Source organism: Ambystoma mexicanum, chromosome 3q, assembly GCF_040938575.1.
Source record: "Ambystoma mexicanum isolate Mex_15411 chromosome 3q, UKY_AmexF1_1, whole genome shotgun sequence".
In the NCBI taxonomy this organism is placed as follows: domain Eukaryota; kingdom Metazoa; phylum Chordata; class Amphibia; order Caudata; family Ambystomatidae; genus Ambystoma; species Ambystoma mexicanum.
Window position 1 is genome coordinate 1289487548 of NC_090926.1, and position 20563 is coordinate 1289508110.

The 20563-nt window shown below is 47.3% G+C and overlaps 1 protein-coding gene across 3 annotated transcripts in view; it reads left to right on the forward strand.

Annotated features, from left to right (window-relative positions):
- CC2D1A (coiled-coil and C2 domain containing 1A) overlaps positions 1-20563 on the forward strand; it is a 988624-nt gene that overhangs the window by 593894 nt on the left and 374167 nt on the right. For all 3 annotated transcript variants that reach the window (XM_069604374.1, XM_069604377.1, XM_069604375.1), the window contains one exon: positions 16012-16102. In XM_069604374.1, coding sequence (XP_069460475.1) covers positions 16012-16102 — 91 coding nt within the window. The remainder of the gene's footprint in view (positions 1-16011; positions 16103-20563) is intronic.

The following is a 20563-nucleotide window of genomic DNA, read 5'->3' on the forward strand; positions in this document are numbered from 1 at the left end:
CCCCTGTCAAACTTCAGCACCTTCTAACGCTAGCAAAGACTGGTGCACCACCATACAAAACGCACTCTCATCTAAAATTCTCCTACTGCAAAATAAAATCGATAATAAAAAAACCCCCCTAGCCGACAAAACGCCACCCACCATATCAACGACCATACCAAATGCCACTATTGGCCCGCCATTTCAATTTACACCAGTGTCTAACAAAGAAGTATTTGACACCATAATGAAACTCAAAGCCTTCAACTGTAAAGAAGACCAATTCCCCTCCCATCTAGTGAAACTCTGTGCCCCCACTCTCACACCAATAATCTCCGAATTCATCAATGCCTCTTTCCTCACAAACACAGTCCCCACCAGTATCAAAAAAGCCTAGGTGACTCCACTCCTAAAAAAAACCATCCCTGGACCCATCAATACCCACTAATTACCGACCTATTACAACGGTCCCATTTCTCCTAAAAATAATTGACAAAATAGCCTACTGCCAAATTCAGAACCATTTGGAACAACATCAACTACTAGGAGACCGTCAGTCAGGATTCCGTCCCAACCATAGCACTGAGACAGCCCTCCTTGATCTGAAGATCCAAATGGATGCCACTAGAGAAGCAGGCAAACTCTGTCTGCTGATGCTCCTGGACCTCTCAACAGCCTTCGATCAGGTTGACCATAACAAACTCTGCAACACTCTAGCAAACAATTTCAACCTAGCTCAGAGTGCTACCAACTGGATCAAATCATTCTTGGCTGATAGGACTCCCAGAGTATCCATTGGCAAAGAATCAGCAGACCCAGTGCCTGTCCCTGCAGGTGTGCCGCAAGGTTCCTGCCTATCCCCCACTCTGTATAATGCCTACACTAAGCTATTATTTGCAGCGTTGGATGCCATGGGTGTCATCTATACTAACTTCGCCGATGACGCCCAAATCCTCATTCCTCTCTCAGGCAATCATGAACAAGACTCCCTCCTGGTTAACCAAATCTACTCACTCATCCAAAACTGGATGGCTAATAACAGCCTCTGTCTCAACAACGACAAAACGGAGCTCCTCATACTAGTCTCCTCCAGCAAAATCAACACCCTTGAGCCCGCCTTCAAATCATTCACCATTGAGGGAACCACAATCCCTGTCCTTAAACAAGTCAAGACCCTTGGCGTCTACTTAGACGCAACACTATCCATGTCTAAACAAGTAAACACATTAGCCTCGTCCACTTCCTACACCTCCAAACTCCTCTCCCTCAGCCGTAAATTCCTTTCAGCCAAACACTGTGTTGTTACTCTAGCAAGAGCACTCATACTGTCTAAGCTAGACTATTGTAATATCCTCTTCCTGGGCACTTCCAAAGCCAACATAGCCAAGCTCCAACTCATGCAGAACAAAGCCCTCAGAGCAGCTCTAGGCATCAAAAAATCCGAACATATCTCTAACACCAGAAGAGACCACCACTGGCTCCCCATCCAAGCCAGAATTCTATTTAAAACCCTGAGCATCACCCACAAATGCAGGGCTAACAAAGCTCCCAAATACCTCAACAACACAGTCATGATGAAGCCCCAGACTAGACTTCTGAGGTCCAACAAAAACGCATACCTTGAAACCCCCAGATACAAAAGAGAGAAAGCAGGGGGCAGTAGCTTCAAAGCACTGGCCCCCAGACATTGGAAAGCGCTACCTTCCCACATTATGAATGAAACCTCCTTCCCTAAATTCAAAAGTTTCTTGAAGACTTGGCTCTTCAATAAGTTTTAACTGAACTAGAGCACTAATCCGCTCCAATTAACTGTTTATACCTGACTGCTTCGCATATTATTGTATATTATTGACTGCCTTGCATATTATTGAATATTATTGACTGCTTTTCCTGTGTACTTCTGTGTTCGCTTTTAAGATTGCATTCTCCCATTGTCTGTAACTACGCCGTGTTACCCCTGGGTCTGGAAGTATAACAAATGTAATAAAATTAAAAAAAAACGTAAAATGTTTAGAAAGTAAAGGACGGAGGAGGAAAGTCACTATTGACTTGAAACCGGCCGGCTGGGCCTTGCTTAATCATTGCTCAAAACCCTCCCAGTGTAAGGTTCAGGATGATAACAAACGCAAGTTCCATTTTTTATCTTGGAATACAAGAGGCCATAAACGTTTTTAGATTAGGAAATTAGTACATCTTTTATTTAGCACGATTTTGTATATTTACAGGAAACTGGGCAGTGTGTTCCTATTTTTTATGGTTTTAGTGTTTTTACAACTATGCTTAAAAAGCATGTATGGGTCGACCGAAAGTAGGCCTTCTTATGCAGTTCAAGAAATATTTGGACGGATTCGACCTTTCCACGATGGTGCACTCTAAATGGGCAGCAGGTCTCTTGGTATTGGGGTTTTTGCAGCTCTCAGATGGCTTGTTTCAAAGTTCGTTTCGGGACTGGTTGTTCCCACCAGCCAAAAGGAGGGAGTCATCCTCTTCGGAGTATCACTGTGTAGCAAAAGGTCTGCAGGCGTCTCTGGTCGTCGACTTCTTCTTCGGTTACTTCAGCTTCCAGCGTTCAACTTGCTTTTCACTCCAGAAGGCTCACCTTTTATACAGTCCCAGCACACACTCCTCTGCAATAAAGGAGTGTTTGGCTGTCCAATCAGGACAGCCAGACCCCCTATGGGAGCTGAACCTATTCAGGCATTCTGGCAGTCAAACGACAGGGGGTTGGAAGACTCCTCCCCCACTTCCTACCTGCCCAGACACTCTGGAGCCTAGGCGGGGATCCTCCTGGCCAACACAAAACCAGCTCTATACAAGAGGTCGTATAGGACTTGATTTTTGATTGGACGGCGGAAGATGGGTCTGACATTGTTATCTTGGGTGGAGACTTGAATGCCCTTATAGTCTGCAACGGAACATTTATGAAGACCGAGTATGTTAGTGAGCAAATTATCATGCTCCATGGCAGTGAGGCATGAGTGAAAGCGTTTTATGCATGCCTGGGATTTATGTATGTTAAATGGGCGAGTTGTGGGGAATAAGCCAGGGAGTTTTACTTGGTCACTGGGTCGCCATTGTGCTACTTTGCTACTTTGGATTACTTTTTTGTGACTTCTAATCTGCTACACAGTGTGTTCTTATACGAGGTTCTAGGGAACGTTTGGAGCGACCATGTGACTGTGGTATTAAAACTGTGCTGGGAGCTTCCGGTAAGGCTACTAACGTGGCGAGAGACCTGAATATGAATAACTTGAGGCCTTATTATGAAATGGAAAAACACCCACTTTAGAGCTTGTTTGATTCCTTTGCATTGCAACACGGCGCCTGTAAGGTGTGTATAAGCAATGGTTGTCAAAGGAAAATCCAACTCCTACGATGGGGGAAAAAGGGATAGGAAGCACTTCATGAGGTGGGAGGTACGAAAGGTAAAAAAGGAAGTTCTGACTCAGAAAGAGACTCTAAAGTCCATTAGAATAATTGAGAATAAATATGGGAATTGGGTGAAGGGCTGGTGTTATCAGCAACAGCTCTCCCAATGCCAAGCTATGGTAGATGCTTTAAAACCAGGTAACTCCCGTGCCCTTTGGGCTCTTCTGGGTAGGGCAAGGGGGCAGGGGGGCAAGATCAAAGATGAGCCTGAACCCTATTAAGGAAAAGATATGGAGGAACTTTGTTATTGAGTCTCTAGCAGTGGATACCTGTGGGGACATTATACCCGCTTGCCCTGTTGGGGGCCGGTCTCTCATTATGAATAGCGAAGCCATAAAAAAGATATTCAATGGGTTGAAGTCCTCTCTGGCTCCCGGACGAGAGGGCCTTCTACAAATATTGTCTAGAAGCAGAACAGTAATTTCTGGGAGTCCCTACTGGAAATACTATTTAATAAAATCATACAGGAAGGTAAAATACCCCTGCCTTGGCGCAGATCCATATTGATCCCTGTATATAAGAGAGGCACCCTGCTCTGCCCGAGCAATTACTGCATGTTATCCCTACTGGATTGCACGGGAAAGATTTTTGCTTCCCTTCTATTGAAGCAACTCCAGCGATGGTCGGATGGGGCGGTGTAAAGACTGGTAGGGGGGTGTCTGTACTTCCGCTCTCTATATGGTAGAGGAGAGGCACAGAGGACCCCAGCCAAGATTCTCTATTATTGGTACGTGGTCGAGCAATCAAGGCCTAGCTTCTCAGGAGGTGATGCAGGCTGGTTCTTAAGTACAGTGTAGTCCCCGAACCCCCACAAAGGAATGTCCACACACTGTATTACTGAAAACACAGTCTTTATATAATTAATATTCAAGGGTATGTACACGATCACAATAACGCACTTTGTACTCGGAAGTCAATAATGATAAATATATACAATTCTAAAGTGGTACCACTAATGTTATCGAATCACATTAAAGTGCATCAACTGGACGGTTAAAATGTCACACAGATTGATAACGAGGAAACCAGCAATAGAGATAGGCAGGAACGTAAGATGGTTGGAACACTAGGCAGAATGCTGGCCCCGTTACCTAGACACAGTTCTGTGTGGAGATTCCCCCCCCCCCCCCCCAACCTGGGCAACCTGTAAATAAAGATGTATAGCACAAGCCCAGTCCATATGTTGAATAGTCTTACTTCCTCCAATTAAGGTTTTACCCCCTAATGTACCTGGTGGAGTAGAGTTCTCCGACGATGCGTCAACCGATCCTTCTTGAGTGACTCCCTTTAAGGCAGGAGCTACGGATCGTCGCAAGGTGTCGAGGAACTCGGCGTTCGGTGTCGGGGAATTGACACCCCTTTTTGATGAGTGCCCTCCCTTTAAGGCGGGATTCACGGGTCGTCGAACGTCCGACGGTGAACAGGGTGAACTATGGCCCTGAAGTGGCAGCTTAGTTCCTAGCAGTGCTCGTCGACGACAGAGCGTTGGCGTCCTGCAAGGAAGAGGCGTGCGGGGAACCTCAGTGACGATAGTTCTGGACCGCAAAGAGATGATGAAGAACTGTGGCCCAGCAAGGGCGTCGAGTCGTCGGCGTCTGTGGTTTTTAGGTGGTGGGAAACCCACCGGTGGATGCTCCTCGGCGTGTTGATGGTCGGGCCTTCTCCAGCGGGAGACAAGCGGATGACGATGCAGGCGAGAGCATCCGATGATCAATTGAAGTTCTTAGGCAAACGGGAGCACGGCGGCTCTGGTCGGCGACGGCGGTCGTCGACAGTGGCGGACAACAGTCCGAGTGCTTCTCCTTGGAGTTCCGCAGCAGTCCCCGTCTCGGGTCGGCAGCCTGTCGAAGGTCTGTCTACCAGAGAGCTTTGGCAAAGATCAGCTGTGGACAATGGTCCCTCGTAGCTCGGGAAGAGGGCGCCTTACCAGGTCCTCTCTGGGTCAGTCCTTGGAAACACAGCAGCTTTCAGATTGCGAAGGAGAGCAACAGCACTCCTTCTCGTCCAGCGGGGCTTCAAGGTCAAGCGTCAGTTACTACAGTTACTCGTCGTAGTGGACTTCAGCTTCTGAACACGATTCCTAGCAGTGAGAGGTCCCCAGATATACTGTTGATCTCCCATTCATTCCGCTGGGTCACACTCAAGCATCCAATCACGACTACGGGCATTCATGCAGGCAGGCAGCCAATCAGGCACCTGAGGTATTCAGGGCATTCACTTCTCTCCAGACACTCACAACAAGTTATGTGTATTGGGACAAGTACCGAGCCATTCGACACTCCAAGCTGCATTCATACCGGTTTCGGGCAGGGCTGTCTCAGTCATTGTGTCGACCACCAGATACTAGACATCCACAACACAGAATGCATATTCGTCACACACTCTATTCACCCTGGTCCCACCCACAGGAGGTACCCACAACATACATCACCGGGAAGGCTCCAGCTAGTCTGGCCGGGCCTTCACAGCACCACCATATATGGCATTTCCACCCAACAGCCAGTCAGGGGGAAGGGACAGAGTCAGGGCTTCCCAGGACTTTGGGAAAACAAGGTAATGGGTAATAGAAAGCAAGACACCACCGGGGCCATCTTGTTTTCCATCAGGAATCAACTGATCCCAATGGCAGGGCCGGGGTATCCCAAAATGGAGGATACTCTGCACACCTGTCAAATTCGGCATGGAGCTGGCACCAGCCCATACCCTGCTCTGCGGGCCACCCACAGGTGCCCAAAAACATACACTAGGGGCACAGGGTTGTACCCCCACCCACGGGTGCCATAAGGGTATCCCACGGGTCTGTTCACCAAACCAAAAGAAAGAGCTGCACCGCCAGGAGTCCCACATGGACTCCTGTGCGGAAAACACAACAGAACACACGATAAAAAGCAGTAAAGGACAAGGATACGGAGGCCCTGTCCCTCCAATGCATTTCCAGCATCACAGGTGGGAATATTGGACCGGAAGTGGCTTTAGATCTGGTCACTCTACAGCTCACTGCCTCAGGCTCATGGATCATCTTATTGAGAGCACAAGGGGGACAGGAGCCCCAAGCCTCTATTGTCTATTTGCAGACTTTAGCTCCACCTGCAATACTGTTGACGGGGTGAGACTCTGGGATAAGATGAAAGCGTTTGGATGCCCGCGGTGATCTACTTTATTTCTCAAAATGACTGTATACAGACAATACAGTAAGGCTGAGGTTGGATGGAGAGGGAACTTTAACTGCCCCCATTGTGATTTAACCTCTATATGGCGGATTTGCTGAGGGCCCTGAATAAGGTACCCAGCTGGCCACCCAGGATAGGGCGCCCACACTGCCAGGGCATCACTTGCGCTGATGACCTGGTTTTGCTGGACCACACTTTCTCTGGACTTGCCTGCGTTGCAAACTCCCTATGGTCCTACGCAGAGCTAAACCACTTGAAAATAAACGTCACCAAAACTATAGTGATGCTATTCTCCACCAAGCATCCCCTCGACCCCAACTTCTAATCAGTGGAGATAGTATCTACTATGTTAACGACTATAAATATCTAGGTGTAGAATTCCGTGTAAAGCCGAGTTATCCGACCTGCAGGGAAGCATGCACCGTTAAGAGGGCACAGCTGACAGCTGCAATATATAGCTTTGTGAAAAGGACCGGGGGTTTCACTCTGGAAGGCACCAGAAGGTTCTATGGGGCAGTGCTTTTTCCCTGCAATACTTTATGGACTGGAAAGCATGGTTAGCATGGACAACAAATGGCAAACTATAACTGTTAAAATGGATTTCTGAACTCTGACCTGGTGGGCAGAGGTTCAGAAGGCCAGCCTAGTTTTTTGGAACAGGGTAACCTCTGGACAGGTAGCCATGGCGGTGGTCAAGACTTGGTCTCAGGTGTGGTGAGGGTGACTGAAGGACCTCAATGAGCACATAGAGCAAGGACACTTACAAATTACTCCCAGACAGGTGTTATATCAAAAATATAGACACATTTATTACAAGGCCTTTGTAACTCATCCCATAGCAAAATAATTATAGCAATGCTAAGTAAACCAACACTATCAATACAATGTATATACAACAAACAACCAGCACATAGATTGCAACAGCACGCAAGGTCCCGCTTCGATCCTATTTGCACACCCAAGCTCAGCGCACGGTGAAAACCGAACTGAAGCTGCCAACAGTACACCACCTCTCACTTTCCTACGCCCTCTCCACCCACTAACCCACCCCGTCCACCTTTTACAGATCCGCCTGAGCGCCTGGAGACCAACTCTGTTGGTGACGGTGCACTATAAAAATACCTTTTAACATTAACATATACAAGACAACTGGGCTCCAAAGGGTTAACTGCACGAAATATGTCCACAACCTAGATGGGGAGAACACAGGCAGTGCAGATAGTCTTTAGGTCCCTTTGACTTCCACAACACACCTAACTAAGATGCAGTCCAAGCCCTAAGAAGAGAGGAGCCTTGTGCTCAATAGTACATGCAATGCAAGCGCACACGGTTGTTCCAATGGGCAAATCGGGGTCTCTTCAGGGGTCTCTAGCAGCTCAGGAAGGTGGATGAGGAGATGAAGAATAAGTTCCCACTATTCAGGGAGGACCTCCACTTGAAGGCAGAGGTAGTTCCAGAGTGCGGGATGGAGACACTAGTTCGCACTAGCAGTGGAAAGGAGAGGGACCTCAGGAGCCACTCATGCCTAAAAATGGGCCCTGGCGCTAGGGGTCACTGGTTAGTGTTGGAAGTACTTACCGGTCCCAGGCGCACTAGGACCCAAACTTCGCCAGTCCACTTCGCTTGCTGGTGCGAACACGACAAAAAGGACGTCTCTGCGGCTTTCAGTTCTGAAGATGCAATGATGTTTCCCAAACAGGACAGTGGTGATTTCTCTGCTCCTGGTGGATGAATCGACCCAGTTTCACTGCAGCAGGGTTCAGGGGCAAGAGGGTCACAAATGCAGCGCACCTGCAAAGGTTGTTGCTGCGTCAGGGCAACACGGTAACCACGTATGCTCCGGTCCTCGTGCACTCATATCACTTCAGACCTTGGAATGCCAAGTGTACAAAATTCGGTGTAAGGGTGCCGTGGACGCAGAGCTAGCCGTATACCAAGTTTAGAGGGCCTCCTTGAAATGGCGGCGGCGACAGAGCAAAGCAACTGGGTAAGCTGGTCAGTCCACTGGTTGGCCCAGGGACACTTCCGAGAAAGCTTACATGCAGGTTTTGGTGAAGGTGCCGAGAATAATTGGTCCCACTATTGTAATGGGTTGAAGCATCTTCGCAGACCTTCTAGGACGACCAGATGCAGAGGGGTCCCACGGGATGACAGCGGGCTCAGGGTGCCAAACCTTCCAGCGGTTCCTCGACTCGGCTTCGTAGTTTCAGGATACTTGGATCCTATCCTTCGTTCAGTGAGGACTCCAGAGATCGACATGGTATGGGTGTTTTTGGCCTCCTCTCTTGCAAAGTTCCCTTCGCACCAAAACGGAGAGGACCCAATGGGAGATCGGCTCACAAACACACTCGATACGTGGACCAATCACGGACCACGGTGGTCCCAGTCATTCATGGCACTCCAGACTCTCTGGCACCCAGGATGTGTATTGGACTCAGACGTTCCAGCACACATCCTGGAGGCACACACACAAGGCATGCAGAAGCCCGTGAAAGCATTGTTTCACGAAAAATGCGTGGCCAAATAAAGACTGCCCGGGTCGACTCAACCTGGGGAAGGTGAAGGGGCAGGATGGCCAAAGGACAGGACAAAGAACCTTGTGGCATGGCCATTTTGGTGCCAGGCTACCTATTTGTGCCAAACGTGGCTAACATGGCAGGAAAGGGTTAAAAATAATACGAAAAGATAGCTGCCACCAGCCCTGTCCATGACACATCTGCACATCTCACAAAAAGTCCATCGGGAGTATCAAAGGCCTTTGGAAATGAATACAGACCCAAGTACACTGTATTGGAAGGTACATTGTGTACTTGTTACATGTTGCAGAAAAGTTGCAACAGTGGAAAAGGACTAAGGGAAAGTCTCCCAGCATTGACTGTCTTAAGGGCATGTCCGTTTCCCCATAAAAGTGAGCGAAAGCCCAGAGGAGTGCAGATGATGGCTAGTCAGTCTATGGTGTCTAAACAGCAGCTAAACGTTTGGGGGTGTACACATGGAGGGAAAATGTCATAACAATTATGAAATCTTTGCTAACAATAACCGAAGGGAAATTCTGGTGATGGATCCTGGGGCTGCCTAGTTATATCCCCATGAAGATCATTCGGCTGGTCAAGGCGTAGACTATTGGGAGCATTGCCAAAGGCTGTAGGGCATGCACCCAAAAGGCAAAGCCTTCACCACACCCACAGCAGCAATGCAGTTTTGTCTGCATCTGTCAGGGGGCGGTCACCATTACAGAATGGCTGTGGAGCACATTTTACTCTTCATAGAGCAGCAGAAGTGCGCTGACATGCACATATTGTTGGTTCCATGGGTGTCTTTGCAGCACTGAGTGTCCTGAGCATCAATTACAGGCCAAACCTATGTGGCCTGCTACTGTGCTCTGAAAAGCTACACATTGCGGAGGAGCTCTGGGGTGCAGCCTTCTGTAGCGCTGCTGTGCGCAACTTGCACCCGGAAAACAGGCCTACATAAACAATCTGGTGTGTTTGCAAGCGTGTAATTTCCGGTAAACACTCCGTACATTGCACAACACTGTACTTTTCCTTTGTCCGAGTCTCCGTGTTGTGTCCCCGAAACAAGGGCCCACGCACGTGGGTGTGGTCGCCTAGTGACGTTGCCACTGTTGTCCCTTGGGACGGCAGTCCGCAGCACCCTTTTGGGCGGAATACGTTGTGCGCATGAGCATAATAAGTGTCAGATGCACACCATTGCCACTTGACTACTGAATAATAGTGCGACAAACATGCGCTGACCATTTCCTAAAACGCCTGTTGTTTACAGGGTATAGCAGGTGGGATGTTCATCTGTATAGCTAACTGTAGGACGTGATTGGATGTCTCAAGCTAAATAAAGTTTGTTCAGATATGCTGCACAGTGGCGGTGTTACCAGGACACACAGGAACACATACACTTGTGTACTTGTGCAACCAACAAACGTCCGCTTTCACATGCAATTATAGGTGGTGTACAACATGCGGAAATGCGGATAGTGCTAGCATGGTACGGATGCCTCGATTTTCATTGCGGATAGGCCCGGCAGGTGTTGTGTCCGAAGGACACCCACCATTTCCTTAATTGCTGTCATTCGTCCGAGGACTGTGTGCCGCACGGTCATAACGGAATTTTAAAAAAACAAACAATACCACATTTACACTCAGCAACTATTTCAATATCACTGTTTAGTTACACACATTAATAGACACCATTAGCAAAGTAAAGGGCTAGCAGAAGTGGGCACTTATTGTGGGGATTTGGGGACTACCCACAAGTTGGTTGTGAGGGGAGGAAGAGATTGAGGTATCACTGTACCGTCTCCCATCACAGGTATTTTGTGGGGATGACTGGCTCGACATGGGGAAGGGGTACACGTGCAGGTCTGGCAGTCCTGTTGCATTTATTCCACAATATACCCTTCTACGCAATCTTGTAAGGTGGCGTAATTGGCCACCAATTCTTCCATTTTGGCTTCCAGTCTGTCCATTTTGCTACTTTCTTTCCTTTCCTATGCCCGTATGCTGTTGTGGAAGGGGTGCCGCGTGTGCTGCCTTGCTTTCCTTTCCAATATGTTCTCTTACGGAAAATAAAATGTTTTAGGAGTGCATGAAGCAATATATACTACACAATTTGTTTCACACTACTGTGAGTACCAATGTGGTAAGTATTGAAAGTCATTGCGGCATGAGGGAAATGTTCTTGCCGCCACAGTAAGGTGCTTCCAATTGCTACGTACCAGAAAAAAAAACCTTCTGCTTCTGCACTATTCTATAGTTCATCACGTGCACAATCAGACAAAATATAGTGTGCTTGCTACATTGCAGTGATGTTCTGGTCTTAGTACTTTCCTGTCCTTAATCTGGCCGTTCCTTCTTTGTTCCCATGCACAGTAGCAGTGAGGTAAGATTGTAGAAGGGGGACATCCTTTCTGCTGTTGATGCATTCCGTTATGGTGTAGTCGCTATGCCTTTCTGCTGTTGGTGCATTCCGTTATGGTGTAGTCGCTATGCCTTTCTGCTGTTGGTGCATTCCGTTATGGTGTAGTCGCTATGCCTTTCTGCTGTTGGTGCATTCCGTTATGGTGTAGTCGCTATGCCTTTCTGCTGTTGGTGCATTCTGTTATGGTGTAGTCGCTATGCATTTCTGCTGTTGGTGCATTCCGTTATGGTGTAGTCGCTATGCCTTTCTGCTGTTTGCTTCATAAGTACAGTGTTTGTACATCTACTGCCGCTTACCTTGCAATTCATGTACATGCTGCTGCTTGCATATGTTCTGTGTTTGCTGAATGGTACCGCTATGTAAGATGGGCCTTGCCTTTCTGAAGAGGTTGGATGCCATCGGTTGTCCGCGACCAGACGCATGCTCTGAGCCGGCTGTGCACATTCACATGGTGCCCACAGGTTTAGTATGTTGTACAGTACATCTTCAAAAATATAATTATGACATGTTTAACATTCAACAATCACCCATGACGACATGTAAGCAACATTATAAACACATCCCCTTGTAGGGACTTCATCAAAATTTCACATGTGATGTCATGAGTGATGTCATTAATGACATTTGTGATGTCATCTTTGATGTCTTGGGTGTTAGTCTTAGCAGTGCACAGTGGTGCCGCCGGTTATGGTTGCTTAGGTTACCACAACTGTTAATTGTTGCGAATTTGTGGGGTTTTTTGGTTTTACTTGTAACCATAAAGTGGATAGGTTGTTATTAGTGCAAAGTGTAATGTTCCTGTCAAGTACTTGTTGCACTGAATTTGATAGGTTTTTCTTAGGGCAACTGAAGCGTATCGTCCCTTTAAGAATGTTTTTTGTGAGTGAACTGCACAGGTTTTTACTAGGGCAGCTTAACCATAATGTCCCTTTAGCAGCGTTTCTCATCAGTGAATATGTATATATGTATGACTGTGTATTGATATCGATATTGTTGTGATTATGATTACATTTATATTTATATCCTATTGTCTTTTATTAATATTGTGTGTAAAGTTTTTAACTAAAACACAAGTAAATAATAATGCAGAATTCCATCTAGCACTGATGTAGCTGACTTTCATCTAGCACTGATGTAGCTGACTTTCATCTAGCACTGATGTAGCTGACTTTCATCTAGCACTGATGTAGCTGACTTTCATCTGGTACTGATCTGGCAATCGTGAGCAAAGAAGACCTAATTGAATGAAGACAGTAATGGATAAGGGTACTTAGCACATCAGTATAAAACGATCTCGTAATAAACTGGAACATTTACAGACTGCCCACATTAGGCAATGTAAATCTGTTTGAAGTCCGAGTACTGGAGCGGCAATTGCATAGTTTCCTGGAAACTTTGCCTAGTGCCCCAACCAATGTCACATACATTCAAAGGAAGAACATTGGTGACCCCTCCTAGGAATGGACCCTAATGGCTTGTGTGAAAGTGTCTCATTTCAGATTCATTGTGCATTATACCAGGAAAAGTCGGTCACTGCTGAGGAGGGATGCAAGAGTTTTTTTTAATTTTTTTTATTTAAATATTTTTTATCATTTTATAAACAACACTCCAAACATTACAAACAATAAGGACTTTCGTGATTAAAATTCAAACATTACATTGCAGAATGCACTCTTCGGTTCCCCCCCCCCTAACTCGAGCCCCTGCATCCGTGTCATCCACCTACTCATCTTCAGGCGTGTCTACTGCCATCGTCTCTTCCGTGTCATCATCACTGTGGTCGGCCTGGGAGGGACCCACCATCGAGGCCACCAATTGCCTCCATGCTATTAGGGGTCCCACCTCTTCTCTCCACCCCCCGGTGACTGCTTCATGCCAAGCAGCTGTTTCTGCCTCCGCCCACTTCATGAGGTCTGCCCACCACATCTCAATTCTAGGCCGATGGGCTGCTTTCCAGCACATTGCAATTCTCCTTTTGGCCAAGATGTAGGCCAGGTCCTTCATCTTACTAATGTGCCTCAGGTTGCACGGTCTGGTAAAACCCCCAAGCATACCTGCACAAGCTGACTCCACATCCAGCGTAACCTCTTTCCCTGCTAAGCGTATCTTCAGCTCTGTACAGAACCTCCTCACCTCCGGGCAAGCCCAAAACATGTGCATCATTCTGGCTTCCTCCTCCCCGCACCTAGGGCATTTCTGTATCGCTGGGCCACTAAACCTGGCAATTTTGCCGGGGTCAAATATGCCATATGGGTGACATATAATTGGATCTGCTGAAGTCTCGCGTTTCGGGCACCTTTGGGCTCTATCCCATTGTCCATCCGACATGGGTTCACCCACCTCCTCTTCCCAATCTTACCTCAGTTGGAGCAGTTCCCCACCCTAGCCCCCAGCATCTCATATATGCAAGATATTTCATGCCCACCCTCTGAGATATCATACATCGTCTCTATGGTAGCATCTCGTTCCGCAAGCATTGCTGTAGGCCACCTTTCTCTCACCCGTTTACTAATTCTAGAATAAGTAATGTGTTGGCCTTTATGCACCCCGGTGTCCTCCATTAGTCTCTGAAAGTCCAATGCCCCAACGCCCCCCCCCGCCATATATCTCCAAGGGTGGCCAGGCCCATCGGTTCCCAGTATCTACGGACCCCTTTTATCAGTTGGGAGTCTTCCCCGCATAACGGCACCTGCAGGGGGAACATGGCTGGGTCTCCCACAGTTTGCCATGCTCTACGCCACATTTCCCAGCCAAGCACCAACAGTCTTGCCATTCCTAGTACCTTTGGTCTAGGCAACCACACTGTCTCTCTGAGGAAGAAGGGGGCAGGATCCCTACGCACCAGCCTGGCTTCAGCCGTTTCTTCTTCAGACAGCCACCTGGCCACATATGGCAGCTGTCCCGCCAAGTAATATAACTCAAAGCCCGGCAGGTTTATACCTCTCCCCCCTATCACACGAGTTTTGTAGTTTCCAGAGGGCCACCCTGCTCCTGGAATTGTGCCATATGAAACCCCTGCACAGGCTATGGAGTTTGGCAAAAAAGCGTTTAGGGATCACATACGGGATGTTTACAAAAAAAGTGTAACAGTCTGGACAGGACTACCATCTTAAGCAGAGCCGCTCTCCCCACCATGGCCAGGGGTAGTCTGGACCAAAATCCTATGCTATTTTTAATGCCTTCAACTGCCTTCTCCGTATTGTGTTTGTGTTCTGCCCCCGTCGTGTGGTATATATCGATACATAGGTATCAAAACGTCTCAGTTCGCCATGGTATTGGCAAATCCGGTAGGCTTCTCGGTGGGGTCCTTCTATACCTCCCCAGGGGGAACACACCGGACTTCCTGGGGTTCACTGCTATGCCCGAGAGGGTAGCGTAACGTTCCATCACCTCCAGGACATATTGTGGGTTCTCCCATGGGAAGCACAGATATAAAAGCATGTCATCGGCATATAATGATATAAGATGCGTACCTCCTGTAGTGCGGATCCCTATATCCCCTTATTGTTGTCTGAGGCAGACTGCCAATGGCTCTAACACTAGGATATATAGCATGGGCGACCAGGGGCAACCCTGTCGAGTGCCCCTGCTAAGTTGCCATTTATCTGAGATTGTAGTGCCCGTTTTAACCCTGGCAATTGGGGAGCTGTATAACATCTTGACCCATCTCAGATACCCCAGCCCCATCCCGTATTCTTTCAAGGTCGCCAGCAGCCAGGGCCACTTCACTGAATCGAAGGCCTTGACCGCATCCAGCGAGACAATTGCCAACTCGACGGGGTACTTCTCTGTTTGGTCAATAATGTGGTGAAGTCGCCTATGATTGTCGGTTATGTTCCTGCCAGGGACATAACCCGTTTGGGCGGGGTGTATCAGTCTGCCGATGACTCGTTTAAGCCTATTAGCCAGCACGGCTTTGAGGATTTTACTATCCTGATTGAGCATCGATAGGGGCTATATGGCCCACAGTCTGTGCTTGGCTTACCTGGTTTCAGGGATGCACAGAGGTATCGTTGGGCTCATGAGCTTCTCATTCCTGAAATGGGACAACGTGTAAGATTGTACGGTGTTGGGCTGCCATGAAAGCCTGTACAAGGGAGTTCTGTCTGTGGACCTGGGTCCTGTAACTAAGCATTACTTGGGAGGTGTATTTACGGTCCTGCTTATGGATCCCTTTAAAGCACAGGAATGTTTGCCGGTATGGTAACGTTTCCTCTACGGGCGAGCAGTGAGAGCTAAGCCCTACAATTGGGCATTGAACTTAGAGGGGTTGAACCCTCTTTAGGGGAGAAATGTTTGTGAAACTTCCTGAGGAGATGTAGTGTGCTGCTTGCTGCTTCACGCATCATCACTATGGCATTCATAGTAAATTCTTGTTGCCGGTGTCTCTGTACTACCCTTTCATTGTTTGTCTAGAGTACCTCTGGGTGGAAAGGGCTTCTCTTAATCTTGTCACCACATAGCTTTTTGAGTAACTTTTCTATGTATTTTTTTCTAGAGGCCTTTTTAAGCAGGATCGTGCTGTGGGGACTGCTCAGCTCAAGTTGGAGTCACTGGAAACGAGCTGTGAGATCAGAGAAATTATCGAGGTAAGGCCATTCCTGCAGTAGTGCCACTCTGCTTTCACTCTCTCACTTCTGTCTTGTGTAAAAAGCCAAGGGTCTGTCCCCCTTCTCCAAAGCTGGGTGGAAAGTTCGGGGAGGAGTATCAAAAGAGGAGAACACTATTAGGCGAGACAGGGTGTCTCCCCCCCCCTCCCCGATTCTAATGTCCTTACCCGATGTCCCCTCAACTTTTGTAGGGTGCCGTCATTCTACCTCTACCTCATCCCAACTATGCCCTTCTCTAAAATATAGAACCACCATTACATGTAGCAATGGGAAATCCCCCACTCACTATCCCCAATTCCCCCTTCCCAGGCACAACTCTCAAGAAACATTATACGAAAGATCCATTCTATTTGAAACCCTTTCTGACTTATTTTCCTCCTCATTTTTCAAAACACTACAACTACCATAATCCTACCCTACCCTACTGACATGACTGAGACGAGGAAGAACACACCTGGATTAATGAGGATTACACATGGCAATTCATGGGCCATTAGTTCCAATGGACCACCACCATGTTGTCCCATTAACAAGGCCCGGCAGGATCAGGCACTCCACCCCAATCATCTACGCCTGCAACCCATTGACTCCCCCCACCTGGATAAAAGGCAGAGCACAAAAGCGCACTCTGAGCAAGGAGGTACACAGGAAGGAGCTGTTTGCCCAGAGAGGTGGCTAACCAGGCAAAGAAACGCAGGAGGCTGGAGAAGCAGGGGAGAGAGGCTGCAAGCGGAATCGCCTTTTTGCCAGAAAGCGAGAATTCCAAGACTCCAGAAGGTTATTCAAGCTAGCCCAGTGGGAAGCAAACAATTGTATCCAGTGTCACGAGGCTAGCAGCTGCCCTCCCGGGTGAACGGCAGAGTTGGGGAGGTGACAGCAGAACAAGAGCCGTAGTCTTGACTACAGAGGGAAAGAGTGAAAGTGACAAGTCTCCCATCGCAACCGGTGAGTCAAGCAATGAAGATGAAAGCCTGGTTTGCGTAGAGCGGAGTGCTTGCAACAGTATACCAGGAATTGAAGGCTGTGCTGAGTAAAAGCGGAATTCGAGTGGAGCCAGCGCAGATAGAGGGATACATAGTAACTGAGTGCTCAGGCGAAGGGAAAACGGCCCAATCGAAAGTCTCGGTGAAGTGTTTAATGAACTTTTAAAGAGAACAAAATCAATATTACAAGACAGCGCTTGAGGTTCCGAGCGGAAGGGAACCATAATAAAGTTGAACGGCTTGTGCCCGGCTTTGAGAAGCCAAAGAAAGTGTCAATAACAGCTTACGCCTGACTGAGGAAGGCCAAAGAAAGTTCCCAAAGTTGAATTGTTTGATCCCGACTGAGGGGAATGAAAGTGAAAGTGAACTGTGTTTAGGAAACTACAAATACCAGAGTGCTAGAAAAAGCGTGGGGTAGGGACCCTCAGAAAATTGAAGGATACAGAGACATTGTAGGCTTGAGCCCGAGTGAGGGGAGCCAATGGTGAACTATTGTTGAGTGATAAGGAGAGGCTTGAGCCCGAATGAGGGGAGGCCTTTGTGAGCTATCGTGAGATGGAAGAGACCGTGTTTTGTGAACCCAAAGAAACTCTGAAGGACAGAGCAAGCTGCCGAAGTGCTCACCAAGCAGTGTGTGTCCAAGTATCAGAGGTACACCTTAAACCCACGTGCGATACAAACGTGGGGAAGGGGAGACCTAGCACCAAATATACTTGCCATTCTGACATTTAAGTTTCACATTGATTTTCCTTTAAGAAACCAGTTTACCTGTACACATTTTTGTATTTAGTTGTAAGTATTGGCAATAGGTTTTTTAGTATAAGCCCTTTTATTTTGACAATACACCACTAGGACTGCGTTATTATTTGATGGTCGTAGCTTGCTCTCATCTTTAGTTTTAAGTTTAGATAGGCATTTTTCTAACCAAACCCAAACACCCTTGAACTGTGGTCACTTGTCTGTCTTCACTACTTTGATACCATGCATTCCTTAAACTTGGCACTCCTATTTCTCAGGTTGTTTTTTCACTAGTGGCATTCGCTCATCTGCTGGTTCACCTCACTGCTCCTTTCCCTCTCCACATTCACTTTCTGATCTGTGTTTACCCTCTAATTGTTCATTCCTGTTGCTGGGTACTTGCCTTTCTGCCTGACCATGCTCTTGCATCTATACCCCCCACTCTTCTCGCTCATTCTAATGCTGAGTAATCCATGCAGCCTGGCTGCAGTTCATGATGTGCAGTCCTCGTATACACCCCTGAACTTTCTTTCCGCCTTGTTGACGGCCCCGATCCAGAGTCTTGTTCTTGCTTACTGCCTCAATGTATGTGATCCGCCTTCTACTTTTGCCCTCTTTTCTATTGTACCACAATTCGTACTTTACTTTCTTGCTTGGCAGCTACAGTTCGTGGCTGGCTGGCAGACTGACCCACCCTGGACACTCATTTGCTCCAACCAGCAATACCACATTTTAACTTGCGAGAACTATTGTGGATGAAACCGTCCAGAGTTAGTCCGAGCCCACATCTCGTAACACTGGGTATACAGCTCTGGAATAGAGCATTCAAGCTACTCAAGAGGGCTGCCTATTCTCGACCCATATCCCCGTGGTCTCTGTAGTCACAGACAGGCTGCAGATGAGGCTGAACATCTGGGAAAACATGTGGGAAACGATAGGTGACCTAATAGAAAGCAACTCCTTCATGCCTTTCCAAGAGCTCAAGGATAGCACTGGCCTACATCAAGGCCAGTTCTTACAGTACCACACTGTCACAGGCGCAATAGCACGCAGATGGCCAGCCTAGAGCGAAATGGTCAATACAAATGATAGCGGACCTCATGTGTGAAGCGGCAGTGAGTGGACACGCAGTGTCTAGGATATATAAAATGCTCTTGACCGGAGGGCCCTTTTCAGAACTTGCAGTCAGAGGAAAGTGGCAAACAGACCTGGGTGGTCCCTTTAAGGACTGTGAATGGTCAAAGGGGCTATATTACCGTAAGCGAGGATCTAGGAACGCTAAACTGCAGCTTATTCAGTTATTTATAACACACAGGGCATACCTGACACCGTTGAGAATCTCCAATTTCCCAGGTTCGTCCGAACAGGGTTGCCCTAGATGCAGCGCCAGAGTGGCAGGAAAGTTGCACATGTTCTGGACCTGCCTGGCTATACTGGATTACTGGGATGGGATTGCAACCAGAATGAGCATGGGCGGACTTAAATTGTCCCCAGCTGCAGGCTTATTCCGTACATTTTCACAACCCGAAAAACACACGCTATATACATAAGATGAAAGATCTAACGTACATATTAGCTAAGCACAGAATTTCCATGTCCTAGAAATCCCCAACGGGCCCCAGGATAGAAGACTGGTGGCGTGATCTACACAAATGGGCATTAGCCGAAACAATAATATGGCAGTGCGCAGTGGCCAGGATCCGAGGCGGATATTGCATCTTGGAATGCACTGACGGACTTTGTTTGCCCTGAAGTCACACACTGAACCAGTAAGCCCATCTGTGGTAGCACCCTTGTGAATAAAGACATGCTTGCATCTTAGGAGGCATTCACACACTTTCACGGCTCTAGAGTAGTAGGCAAACTCAGTTAAAAGAAGGAGGGAGGCATAGGGTGGGAAAGTTGTGGATAATGTTTAATTAGGTTTTACTGTATGGTTGGACAACATTATTAGTGCTTACACAGTTGATGATTTGTTTGTAACAATTATTGGCAAGACAATAAAGATAAAAAAAACAGATAAATAATATTTACCCAAACAAAAATTGTGTGGAAGCAAGTGCTGCAGTGAGCATTGTTACTGAAAAAGCGTTTGCTAGTGTGCACTGGGTTTATTTACAAGTCTTGCTTAAAATTGTAGCACCTAGTGCTTGCAACTTTTTACGGCTTTATGAAGTGTTGCAAAAGTGACTGTTAATGGGTTTACATTGTGTTCATTTAATACTATGAGGTGTGCAGCAGGGCTGCCTGTTGTGCCCTCTGCTAATTGATCTCTTCATCAAACTTCTAGCCCTCTTGATTAGAGGACACCCTAATATTAAGGGAATAACCAATGCTAATCACCTCAAAAGTATGACTTTCTGCGGATGACCTTTCGGTTCTACTGTCTGATTCGGAGCGCTCCTTTCACGAACTGATGGGAGTGGTCAATGTGTAGTTTATAAAGTTAATGCTATAGAAACTGAAATATTCCCTATTAAGGCCTCATGCCATAGGGGTTTATTTGGAGTATGCATAATGCATGGGCCAATAAGGGTTTTCAGTACCCGAGCATCCAGGTGTTCACCCACTTCTGACTAATTTTCAGATAAAGCGTGAAGAGATAAGTGCATTGCGCAGGAATGAGTTAAAACTGAACGTGACACTCTGGGGGAAGATCAATGCAATTAAAATGACTTTACTCCCTAAATTACTATATGCATTCAGTATTCTTCCGCTT